Source organism: Sturnus vulgaris, chromosome 3 (assembly GCF_052056855.1).
Source record: "Sturnus vulgaris isolate bStuVul1 chromosome 3, bStuVul1.hap1, whole genome shotgun sequence".
NCBI lineage: Eukaryota > Metazoa > Chordata > Aves > Passeriformes > Sturnidae > Sturnus > Sturnus vulgaris.
The window spans coordinates 29,125,529-29,139,322 of record NC_142245.1 but is presented as its reverse complement, the minus strand read 5'-3'; the positions used below and the strand labels follow the sequence as shown (position 1 = coordinate 29,139,322).

The 13,794-nt window shown below is 36.9% G+C and overlaps 1 protein-coding gene across 2 annotated transcripts in view; it reads right to left on the bottom strand.

The window, feature by feature from the left end:
* The window catches only part of RBKS (ribokinase), a 71,744-nt gene that overhangs the window by 35,850 nt on the left and 22,100 nt on the right, over window positions 1–13,794 (bottom strand). For both annotated transcript variants that reach the window (XM_088162820.1, XM_014877267.2), the window contains exons 3-5: window positions 10,068–10,131; window positions 7,282–7,344; window positions 679–843 (exon numbers count right to left, since the gene is read on the bottom strand). In XM_088162820.1, the coding sequence (XP_088018946.1) occupies window positions 679–843; window positions 7,282–7,344; window positions 10,068–10,131 (292 nt within the window). The remainder of the gene's footprint in view (window positions 1–678; window positions 844–7,281; window positions 7,345–10,067; window positions 10,132–13,794) is intronic.

Genomic DNA, 13,794 nt, shown 5'->3' with positions numbered 1-13,794 from the left:
CCATCCTGTTCAAGCAAAATATCAGCTTTCATCTACATATATGCTACACTGAAGGAACAATGCCCTACATTTAAAAGTATAGTACAGTAACAATTTTCTAATAATTTCACAGACCATGACTGTGTCTACGCAATGGCATCATGCCCAGTCACACTCTAAGAATTTTGGTTAGGAAGAAAAAGCTTTTTTTTTTTTTCTAAGGATGTCAATTACTATACAAAAAACCACAGCCATACCTACTGGTATGCTGGGAGAACAAGGGCATAAGTCTGGTTTTGAGGTCATTTCATTCACTTTCCTGTGTGTGGAACTTTACTGACTTGCATTCATTATGCCTGTTCTGCTCTGTAATCATAGCAGAGTCAGGCCCATAGCTCCTGACCTACCAACATTATGGATTTAGTCACAGCATGAAAACAGGAGGAAAGGCAGCACCAGACATATACAGGGAGATTATAAGGGCATGAGTTGTTTTGCTATCCAAGGTTAACACTGCAAAAATTTTAAAGCTAATTCAGTTCTCATTAGCATGAATTTGTTGGCTATTGTTTCATTTCTAAATAAAACTAATATGACAGAAACCAGAATAGACTACAGGATCTTTATTTAGAAAGCATGATAAAGAGTATTTTTCACGTAGTACAAATGAAAGAAAGAGAATGGCTTATGTTACATTACCTCCACTGGCACGTGCCATTTTCAGAGCTTCAAGAGAAACAGCAGGGGTTATTTCAAGCTGGCAAACAATCACTTTGGCTTTACAGATGACATCAGAAGCCCTCTTCAGGTCTTCAAAATTTAAAAGCAGGTTGGCTCCTGGGACTATGACAATAACATTCTGTCCTAAAGAGAAGACGTGTTTTTTACTTTAACTTTGCAATAAAGTATGTAAATCAATTCCTTGCACTTTTTACAATATATTTCAGATAATTATTTAATTTACTTTCAAAAACACCCACTAAAATTGTATGCATTGCTGACATTTTCAAATACACAAATATTTCAGAGGATAATCAAAAAGATCAATGTACTAATGAACTAACATTGCACAATAAACACTATATAAATTCATTTGGGAAAAATCACGTATGGGCATTCCCCAGTCTTATTTTGGTGTCTTCTGGTGTCTTCTGTGAACTCTAAAGAAGCACTGAACTAGTCACAGTGACACGCTGAGGGTGATATTTGCATCTTCCTAAAATATTCCACTAGCATTTGGAAGAGAAAGGCATCAATGTGATTACTGAATTCATATGCCAAAAATGGCATAAAAATTTTAATTTTCCCATCAGCTGGGAACAAAAAGTATTTCACACAGCTAAGAAAATGATGCACGTTATTTAGATTTCAGAGGAGTGGGTTTGCACCTTAGACATTTCAAGTAAGGGCTCCTAACCATCATGACAACCAGAACCAGCTTGTCACCAAAACCTAGAAAGGTGATGTCTGTGTCTAAGAAAAGCTTTATCAGAAGTGAGTGGAGAAGGTGGCCAATAGCTTCTTCTGGTCTTAGAGGTGGCCAGGAGAATGGTTTAAGCAAAGCTGTGCATGTGGAAGCATGGCAGTGTCTCAAAGCACATCTAAGATCCATTTTATTCTGGTAGTTTGTTTTACAGTTAGGTGAGGTTCATTTATGTTGGTTCCAAATATTCTTTTGTTTTCCTTCAGACACACAAATCACCTTCTTTTATTGCAGCTGCTTTCTTTTTTTAATCTCTGTTACAACACTTAGAGACCTTCAGGCATGGGTGCTTTCAAATTAAAATTTATTATTAATCACTCAGGTATTAACTTCAATAAGTCAGTTGTTCCTTGATTTACAGGCTCAGCCCGCCCCCGCTGAAGATTCCTTTAAGGACTGCCAATCATTAAAGGCTACCAATTCTGTAATGAACTGAATTACCCTGCAAATAAATATTTATGTTTTTAAATACATTATTTTTGTTGAATGTGACTTCAAAGTCCTTTGACTAAGAACGTGCAAAGCTTCTCTCAGTAAATACATTCCAAAAAGAAAGCAGGACAATGGAAAGAATAATACAGTGATCTCAGAGGGAGGGACCCAAGTTTTCCAAAGCAATTCTGCTGTCAATGGTTTGGTGCAGAACAGCTGCATATGAAAAGCAAAACCTCAGCACTTAAAAGCCAACGCCCTGCTTTTTCAACAGACAATGATGGGCATCTTGGATAAAAAACAAAAGAAAACAAAACAAAAAAATCTTCTGCAACAAATGAATGTTGCCCAAGATACCTGAATTCTGTTGAGGAAATATTCAAAGGCAAATTGTGCCTATTTTGCCAAGCATATATTTTGATAGCTTTAGGGTGCAGTAGTGTAAGCAGTAAAAGACAGGGAATCAGTGGAACAAGAATCTCTTTCATTACTGCCTGGCCTCTGTGCTTCCTAGAATCTCAGACTCTATTCACATGTCTTGATGCATTATCTTGCTGAACTATTTAGCTGTGCTGACATGTATATTATTATCAGACTTCGGAGCTAATGGCCCAAGGCAGTAAGGGGGACTGTTTGCTTAAACCCATACCTACAAATTCAAGGTAGACCACCCTACACTGGATCACAGTTTGAAGATTTTCTATGTAACTACAAAAGGTCAGAGACTTAGAGTCTGCTTTCAAACCCGCCAGGGAAATACAGTACCTACTATGGTGTGACAGTCCAGACGGATGAAACCCAAGCTGGAGGGAACTCCCCCCAGTCCTGTTCTTAGCTATATATACCACACTTTCTGAATGATAGCAGTCACCACAAACTTGCACCAGGATGCATAAAGGCAGAATCTGGACCTATGAACTCACAATTAATAAAATTTTGTATTAACAGCAACCATTTTGTTGAAAGCAATTATTTCTTGCCAGGGAAATCAGATGGGAACTCAGCATCAGGGACAACAGAGTTAAAGACAGATGGCAAAGAGGGGTGAGATTCATCTTGTCCAACATGAAATAATTTTTAAGTTTCAAAAAAATCCTACACACTAGAAAAGTCTAAGAAAACTAATTTCAAAAATTGTTTTTCTGTGTTCCTTCAACAAGGAGAAGAGACAAATATTTTCAGAGATTTTTTTAGTCTTACATATCTTAGATATCTGTTTGAGGAGGAGATACACAATTGTCCAGAAAAGCCTATGTACCTCTGTTAACCCTGGGTGAAGCCTTAAACTGTAAACCTAACTTCTAAAACTATTCCAGAGAGGTAAAATGTTACCCACACCAAGAATGAGAATAATATATTTACTGCATTACTGTTAATTCTAATCTCTTTTCTTAGACTAAAAATATCAGTTTTGATAGGAATATCTCTACAACTTTGAGATTTGCAGACATCAGCTAGAATATTAAGGGCTACATTCACACTTGCTATAAGCTGTAAGAGCTAAATGAAACTGATAAGCTTGCACAGGCTTACACCAGATGGGGACTGAGTCCAGTCAGGTTGAATGCTGCACACATAAAAACTGTCCTAAGTTGGGTTTCTAAAACTGCTACTGCCAGTTCTTAGAAAGATGGATAACTCAAGCCTTGTTTTTTACAAGAGTCATCTTCTAGATGACATGCCAGTGGAAAAATCAAATATCAAACCAGCAAACAGCACAGGGCAATAAATATCTTTAAAACTGGATGACAAGCCTAAACACTATCAATAGTGCTTAGAATTAATCAAAATATCAAACAGTTCAAACAATGCAATTATAACAATAGTTGAAGAGCTTGTGCATAATAATTCTCACAGAAGAAAATTACATTTTTGACCAGAAAAGAATGTTACAAGAAAAACATGTGCTGTCAAATCACACAGTTCATGAATATGAGGGTGGGTTTGGGGTGTGTTACGGTATCAATTTCTAGGCAACCACTTGATAGAAATATTGAAGAGTCTTTCACATAAAACATTCAAGTTCATAAAGAAAGTCAGTAAGTAGAAAGTCTCTAAAATTCAGGTGACATTTCTTCATAAACCTGAAGGTTCAAACCAAAGATTTTCCTCCATGGAAAGTATAACACAAACAAGCTGGCATATGTATTCTAAGTTTGCTTTGTTTACTTAGCCTTACCTAAATATATATTTTGAATGTTTTTTTTCCTAGCAGTGCTTTGGAACTGAAGGTGCACTCAACTTACAAAATTATGTCTATTCACTGTTCATGAATGATTAATAACTTTACCATAAAGTCAGCACAATGCCTGTCTCAAGTGAGGGTTATCATGCAGTGTTCTGTTTAGGTGAGCTCCAAGCCCTAACTTGCAATAATCAAGAGAACTTCAATCACGACTTGCCAAATTCTGTTGTGCCTCCCCTGAATTTTTGCTAGGAATATGAATATGAATATTGTTGGACTTGTTCAAACCTCTAGTCCAATTAGGCCAGCCTAATGGCACCGTCAACTGTAGTTGATAGTCAGTAACAGATTGGGAAAAAGCTGCAATAACCTTCAGAGGAAATCATGTAAAAATTATCCACAAAGAGAGCTTTTCCCCCCCTACATATGTGTGTAGAAGTCCAATATACATCATCACTTTATGGAGCTCTTACCATCCAATATCACATTGCTAGCAGAAGGTGTGCTAAGTGACAAAGCTAGTGTCAAGAAGGCAGACTGAAAGGGAAACAAAACCTTGGGTTCAAAGTGGTGTGATGCACCTCGAAGAAAATGTGTTAAGAAAAGCAGCTGGATGTACCAGCTTTTATCCTTAAGAGAGAAAGTACAGATTTGAAGAGTACAGGATCCTGGTATACTGAAGCTTGTGTTTAGTAAAATCAAAACTTTCTGAAAAGGCAGCAGCCTGAAAGAGGACAACTGGAAGGAACACAAGGTCCCAGAAATATTTCTGCACAGATTTCTGAGACCAGCCCAGAGGGAACCTTTGCAGCATCTCTGGGTTGCACATTTTTCAGTGCAGCTCTATAAACTCATTAAACATCTGTCTACCATTCTGCATTAAAGCAGAGATTGAACCTCTCTATCTTTTATTGAAATTATATTGTATTGTCCCAGAATATACTCAGCTTTGAGAGTATCAAATGTGCCTGGTATTTTCTAATTTTTAGCACTTTGCCAATTACAATAGTGGGTGAGTTATACTTGTGCAATTCAGTAACCAGTCAAAAATTTCCAAAAAATTCTGCAGCACCAGTTAGACAGACAGAGGTAACATCAGAGAAGATTTACTTCAGAGCCTCATCTGACTCTGATCTCTACAGGTTTGTTTTGCTCTGCCTTCACTCATACATCACACCATCATACACACTCCACTTGCATATCTTCTATTTCTCCCTGTGATTTTTCTCAGTTGGTTTGAATTGGTATTTTTCCCAAGTATCAGTGCTTGTAAAGAAATGGTAAAAAGGGTAAGTTAGGTGTGTAAGAACACAGCAATGAAAACTTGTCAATTTAAAGAGATGATAGCTATGGTTTTATTTGTCCCTCAACATAAAACACCCTCACTAACCTCAACTTCAAATGCCTCCCTTTTAGGTATTATTTGAACTAGCAGCAACTACTTTACATCAGTCTATTGAGTGCTGTGGTGTTTCAGCTATGCCAGCACAGCCACTGCAGTAAAACATGCATGTGTAGACAAGCCCTTTGAAAACTGCTGTAAAGCGTGTTTAGGTCAAATCAGCCAGGTTTCTACAGAAAAAAAAAAAAAGTCTCTTGCAACAGCAAAGCACATAAGTACTGCTATTTTACTGCAATTTACTCAATTCAGGCGCCAGATGGTTTTTGAGAGAAGTAACAACGAGAACCATTACCAATTCTGTGCATCTGTTTGCTTTAGAACATAGTTCTGACCAGGTTTGCTCTTCTACTAGATTTTAAATTAAATTTGAGGCCAGTGCTAACTTAGCATATGATTTTTCAGTTACTCAGAGACACAAGCTACATGATATTATGCATTATTCATGTCACTATGTGAATCACAACACTGTCATATACCCTTCACATTGACACTAACATGTAAGATAGCCCACTGTGAACCTCGTGGCCCCAAACATCCATTTCCCTTTAGTGGTGCTTATAAAGGTTTTACATCCACAAGATTGTTTTGTTCCTTATCCTTCAGAAAAATTCTTTGTCATAAAATTTGAATAGGTCATCCTCTGTTCCTTAAAGTTTAGACTGTTTTTATCTTAGCTGGCCATGCATACAAACTGGGAAATTATAAGACTGGTTCTTATTCAACTAGTCTGGACAGCAAGCCTAGTGCAAGACATGTATAAAAAAAACAGTGAGGGCCAGGAGTGCTACTGGATTCCCACTGTCCCTCCTAATTACAATGGCCATAGTGACTGTAGGCAGGATAAGAAGTGTCAAGAGCTGCTGTGTAATCTGCCTGCTGATTCAAACCAAGAAAAGGAGGTGGAAGTTAACAGGCAGGTACCCAGGTTATCCAATGTATTAGTGCTACCTTATTTCTGAATTAGAGCTGTCATACAAGGCTTGGATTAATCTTACTTAGGGAAAATTGAACTCACATCTCCAACTAATTTGCCTAATTTTCCTGAATATTCCTGTGTAGGCTTGCCTTTAGTCACAGTTCCTTCCCAATTTTGCTGCGTGAGTAAATAGTTATGTTTCCTTTCCCATTTTGAGCTGTAGCCCAATGTACAACCATCAGGTTACATAGAAGCTTGGTAAATTGATGTGTCAGCTAAGCTGTGGTAACTGTTCAAATGAAGCCTCTTAGCAACTCCAGAAGTGAGCTAATCCAATCACACTTAATTTGTTATGTTTGCATAAACATTATCAGTCCTGAGCTCTGCTTTTTGATCCAGACACACTTCTTTTAAGGGCTCTCAATAGCTTGAGGAAATAGCTTGAAAAGACATGTAAATGTGGCACTTAGGTAGATGGCAGAGTGGGGGACTTGGCAGTGCTGGGTTAATGGTTGGACACAGTAATCTTAAAGGTCTTTTTCAACTCAAATGATTCTTTAATAAAAGTGATGGCTAAGTTCTACTGGAAAAGGACTGCTTTAACCTTCTAATATACTGCATGTTCAGGAATGTAAAACTAGATAGATCAGCTGGCTGATTGAAATATGGCTATCACACTCCTAATTTAAGCATCTGATTCTGCTGCTTTTAGGCCCTAATTCTACATTGCCTGCAATAAACAGAAGCGCAATGAAGTGTGAATAAAATCTTGAAAAAAATGAAAAATGTAGGAAAAAATCCACAATTAACAGTGACAAGGCAAAGGTTTCTTTTATGGCTGTAAAGGCAGAACAAAGAGGACAATTCAGAGCAGAAATATGTACCTTCACTGTTGACAATTATTGAAGCAGTTCCAGTAGCAGCATCTGCAGTTTGACCTACAAATGCTAAGAAAGGGAAAAGTTAGAGCATGTACTAGTTCAATACATTACTTTCAACCAATAGCATGTGACGCAGTTTAATTGAATTAAATCTAAAATGAACCCATAACCTCCAGCAATTTAAAAATGCTAATTACTCTTTCATGTGCAACAATGCCAGAGAAGCTAACAACAACAAAAAGTGTTAATTTACACCCACAAAACAGAAACACGAGTCCAACATTCTTTAATTTGGCTACATTAGAGAAAGCATGTTATTTATACAGCCTTCTCAGGCACTCTACTTCTACTTGGAAATATTTCTTTTATCCAATGAAACAATAGAGTCAAGGCTAAAGAAAAACAAAAATACTGAAACAACCCAGCATCTCATTCTGTGTAATTTGCATTTCAGTAGCAATATTAACTAATGTTATGAAGGCAGTGGTGGAGTTATATATTTCCTCTTTGGATTATTATTCAGAGAAATTGAAATTATGCTGGCAGCTCTGTCTGTTAGAAAGATTGTTCCATGTTTACTACTATAAGAACATGTTTTCAGCTGACAGTAAATTTGTCAAATACCAACCAATGATAGGAAATTGGTAGTAGAAACTAGTAGTACTGAGTAGAAAACTGACCAAAAAGTTGAGGGTTTCTTTTTACTCCCTCAAAAACAGTGTTTGAGAAAAATATACTATTCCATTTGAATAGTATTCACACAAATTCTGGTGGCCTTTTGTTTAAGGAGCTCTGGTGTTCTAACATTTTAGAACATGGATTTAATGCTGGGGAAAAGTGGGCTTCTTTCTCAAGACGTGCCTTTGTGGCCAGTTTAACAATCTGCTCCAATTTGAAGAAGGGTGAAAAACACCTTACATCATGCTCATCTGGTTTTGCTAAAGTCTTGCAGGTACTCGCCCTGGAGGTACCTTTGTCTAGCTCAGTTGCCAGGGTCAGAGCAGGACTTCCCTTGCAATTACAGCTTATTTTCAGTATGAATTCTGTCTGCACACTGGGACTGAAAGCAGAGAATGTGTGTCTTCTGTACTCTCAATGCTCTTGCAGCATGAGCAGCAAGTTTCCCGGTTGAAATGCATGAAAAGGAACAACAAACTAATAAAGATTTAATGGTCTGAGAAGCACTGGCAGCTGGTTGGTTGTGGACGATAAGAAGACAGAGAAAGGGGAAAATTGGAATTGGAAAGAAAAGGGGTGTGCTGATATGCGAGGAAACAGAAGAGCAACATAAAGAAGACATACAACAAGGACCCAAGATGTAAGAGCTGGCAGAACTGGCATTACTCCAAGGATTTTCATCCAGTACTCACTATCCTTATGTACAACAACAGGGATATGCTAGAAAACCATTAAACTGGGACAAAAAACCCATGGCTGAAATAAGACCATCTTGAGCAAAAAGCTCTGAGCACACTGAATCACCCTTGCCTGCAGATCCTGGAATACAAGTTAGGATTCTGGATCAACCTCACCAGCAGCATATCTTATTTTTCTCTAGAGCTGGTCAATGGAGGAAGTGACAATCAAACACAATTCTGAGATATTTTTAACTCAATCAGCAGTAATTGGGACCTTAGACCTAAACATTCCAAACCTTCAACTGATCTGCCTAGGCATCAATGAACTGCAATATAATGGAATTTCTGATTTCTTTTTCCTACACTATTCTTTTGTTGCTATAAAGATTATTTAAAAATTCATGTTAAGATTGCAAGATCAATCATTTAAATCAGAAAACATTAAGGTTCTTCGTGTCATATGCATTTTCATTAAGTGCTATGCATTAAAATTACTTCATTTACATGATCAAAAGCACGAGGTAGGCATGCTTTGGAGACATTCAGAACTATACACTAACAGACACTGTTTTCATGGCATTCTTGCTTAGTTTCTTGCCTAAGTTGAAAGATACACAGTGAATAAACCTATTTATACATTTGTGAAATATTTAGATGCTACACTGATAAGCATAATAAAAAAGCCCACTTTTGTCTTAAGGCAAGATTTGAATAATGCAGTAGATTAAGCTTGTGGCTGCACATTAAACATAAGAGATAAACAGAATACTGAATTGCCACTTAGTGATTACATCTGTTCATCCTTGTCCACTCCAAAGGAGACAAGGGTCGTGCAGACAAAAATGTGATCATACAGTTAAGCAGCACACAGTAGAGAGGGAATTGGTTTTACAAAGGTGAAAAGATAATAGAATTTTGTGGATGCCTAATTTTCCCTTTTTCTGAAAGCCTTTTAACATTGATTTTTGTGTGTATGTGTGCTAACATCAGATGCATCAGTCTCTAAAATGACTGCATGGGTCGGTTCACAAAGCAAAAGTGAAATGTACTGCATTTACCATTGAATTTCCATTCCATCCCTTCTCTGACGTGAAGTTGAGAATGAGTAATCAGAATGAATTTTTCAATTTCTCAGCAGGATTATTATCATTAATGCCAGACTAAACAATTGTATAACAGCAAGTTATCTTCAGGTGACTTGCACTGATGCAATCATCTGAGGTTTAGAGGCAATAACTACATATTATTTTTAGTGGTCCAGCTGATTTCAGAAGTCCTCATATTCTCTCTCATATTCATTCATTCCTGCCAGCTGCAGAATTCATAGTTCTGAATGGTAAACATACCCAATAAGGTAAAACAATAATAAATCCTCTACTACCAGTTTTTGAAGTTCAAAAATAATACAAAATATTTAAAGTAAATTTTTACCTGTAGAAATACCATTCTTCTTCAAATTGTCAACATAATCATTGCCAAAGGAATCCTTCCCAACCTATACAAAATATAAAAGAATGGGTTTTCTTTACAGAAAGGTGAGAGGAAAAATAGACTACCTTTAGACAACCAAATGCTCTACTGTAATTTAAATACAACACTTTTAGTCTTGAAGTCCTTTGCCTTATTAATCAATAATAATAATAAATTAAGAAATAATGGTAAAAATGTATTAATAGTATTAGCAAACAATAAGAACAATGTTGTGCAGTTTTCTCCAGCTCTATTACAAATACCCATGTTGCCATATTCCAGTTTCATCCTTGTACAATCCCTGTGCTCCTTTGACACTGAAACATCTAGGGATTTTAAAATCTGGACATATACTGAACTTTTCAGCTTTTAATTGAAAGCATTGACATCAATTCTGGTGTCCTTAACTGCAGTTTGTATTTTGAATTTTCTACCTCGTTTCCTTGAAAAATATCAAACTGTGCCTATGGGACAGAAAGTGATGATAAAAACAGCATTACTAATTTCTGCAATTATCAGTACTAAATATATTGTTTAGAAATTCAACATTTTTTGTTTACATTATCCAGCAACAGCAGATCAAGTTGAGTTAGGGAGTCAAGCTATGGTCTATTATTTTTTTAACAGCAACTTAAAAAGCTTGTAATTTCAGTTCCATTAATCTTTTTAGCTGAAAACAATTCTGCTTGCTGTTTATTCAAACTAATATAAATTTCTTTTTGTTACATTACACAAGCAGAACAAAGGAGATGAGGTACATGGAGAAAAAAATAGTTTAATTGGCTTAATATCATGCAAGCATTTAAAGTATATTTATGAAGCCAACAAAGCCTTTGAGTCACCACTCTTAGCCTATCTTCAGCATGCATAGCATGTGTTCCCAATTCCAAGAGTGAGTTGTGTATCTGAGCAGTGTCAAAGACTAACCAATGCTACAGAAAGTATTTTTGCAAGAGGAAAAAAAACATCTTTCAGATTAGAAGCCAAATCGAGATCCTGGTTATGGGTCTAGAGGAGCCTCAACCAATTATCCATCCATCTTCTCAAAAAACTACATAGCTAATGTGTACTTCAGTTACTAGAGGCACAAAGCAGCTGCCCCTCCTGGCTGTTGTTACAAATTTGTCTATTTATGAGTTCAGTCCTTCAGAAAGCTTGGAGAAGGACTGAGTACCAGCTAGTGATCACAAGAATCGAACACTTTGATTCAGAATTCTAAAATTTAAAGTGTCATAGATGGATGATCCTTCCCCTCACGTATTTGATCGCATAACCACAATTCGAAACTTCCATTTCTTACATCTATGAGGATTTTTCCTAAAGCATTAATAAAGATAGTCCCAGTCTTTCAGCAAAGGAGGACAGCAATTAAGGTCAGAATAGTCTAACCAGATGGAACATTCCTCTAGCACATGGAAAAAAAAGTTCAAACAACCCAGCATTTTCTTGGGTCACTGTGTTATTGTTTGCATATTAGAGTATATTTATACTTCTGACTACTCCCACTTTGCCAGACAGGGCGGGTTGTCAGAAGCTGCCTCTTCTGACTGCTTTAGGCTGGATGACTGCAGCTATCTGCAATTTAAACCTGAGTTGTGCTCACCTCTGCAGCCTAACAGCTGTGCTCTGGAATACGTTCAGACTGATGGCATCACCTTCGCCCTCCCTTGTTACTATGATTCTTCTACAACAAGTCTCACAATCTGCCCAGTTAATTCAGCAACAAAATATTTCATAACCCTCTTCCAAAAGCTCAGCTGAAACTTCCTTCAGCACTGGATCCTGCATGACTGACAGACAGGCATCCCTTACTTTTCAACTGTCAAAACAGCTGAGAGCAGCCATGGTCCTTTTGCCTGCAGTAAGACATCTCAGTGCTGGAGGGAAGCCCTCCAAGGGGTGTCCATGGAGGTCGCTTTCCTCTGGAAACTTTTTCTATGTTAGCTCATCAGTATCCAACCCAGTTAATCCCAGTGCATTTGAAGGACTTTATTTTTCCATTCAGGCTTTACCCCCAAGGAAGACAAGAGTATTGGGCATGAGACTCAGTTTAGATTAAAGGCATATTTACTGACCATGTCAAATTATATAACATTGTTTTAAATATTTTCTGCTTTTGCACAGACTCTTCTACATGGACTGCTGGATAAACTGAAAAATAAATGTCTTAGTCTGTTGACCACAGAACACTGTTAAGTGCTGAAATAGCATTTCTTCTTTCTCGAATTCTTAACAACAAAAGCCATTTGTACAAGCATTATTGTCACACAGTTTGAATACCAGAATAAATGGAATTACATTAGTATTTTTCAGTCTAGGTTTTCCCTGCTTATGATCATGTTTTCCATGTGGAGCTAGGGAGGTGGCTGGCATCGTAGCAACTAGAATTCGAGCAGCTTGAGAGTCTAACTCATCTATACCTGAAAATTACTTAAAACAAAAAACATGTACCTCTTGATAATTTTTAATTATTTTATATGTTGTTTTTTATTTTGAGTGTTTACTCTTTTTTGTCATTAGGGAATTAAACAGGTACTAAAGACAAACATAAGACAGTAATACAAAAGGAAAAAAAACCTGAAGATACTCATCATATTTTGGGCTACATCTGAGATACAGCTATATTCATACAATGAAGTGAGAATTTAGCTTATAGCACTTTAACTTACATTTGGCTTATGGATCACTTAAAAAGACTACACAACACGGTAATACAACACTTCCTGTTTCTAGGTAGGAGTCAAATGCAGCCATGGCTTAAAGAAAATTTAGTACATGCAATATCAGCAATGTCCAGTGAAGATCATTCCAAATTGTTTGTCAGAAGTAAAGCAGGATCTTTTTCAGCACATACTATGTATTTCAGACCAACATCTTTCCACCATTTTATTGTAAGATGCCTAACAGATTTTTTTGGGATTGGTCACAACAAAAAGAAAGAAAATAGAGGAGTTTGGAATCTCTCTAGAACACCGTTCAGTACTGCACAGTGTTCTTGTATGAACCTGAGCAATTAATTTATTTGCTTAGATCCTTTAGTACCCTGAAAGGAATCCTTTACATTTCTCTGTAACTAATCCATCAGTACATTGTTTTACAGGACAAAGCAAATTGACTGTTACTGTGACACACATGAATAACTCAGAGTAACAGTGGCCACTTGCAGAGACATCCAGGCAGGAAGCAGAACACTGTTTGCATTTCCACTACTCAATCTGCAACACTTTTCACAAATTTACATTAAATCCCCCAGCACTCTGTGGCATCTCTAGTCATAATTGTAGGTCAATATAATACTCTCTCTCTCTCAAACCCTCACCAAACACTGGCTCTTGTGTTTTAAAGCTCTGAGGTATGAAGAATTCCTTGTCACTTGATCTGAGACATTTATCTTCAGTCTTGTTGAGGACACCCTCTGTTTAAATTACACTGCTACTAAGAGGATTCCACACTCCAACGGAATGTCACTTTAGTATTAATACCGATTCCATTTCCTCAACTTCAGATTGTAGAAGTAATTTTTCCATCCATATTGGATAAAAAATGTTGGGAAATATGACCAAAACAGAAGCATGTATCTGAGCACAGAGTATGTGTGTGAGGGGCAGCTTAAAGAATCACTGCATACTTCAGATTACTTGTTACAGTAAAAAATATTTAATTGTAGAAGCTCATTATTGCCAGATTC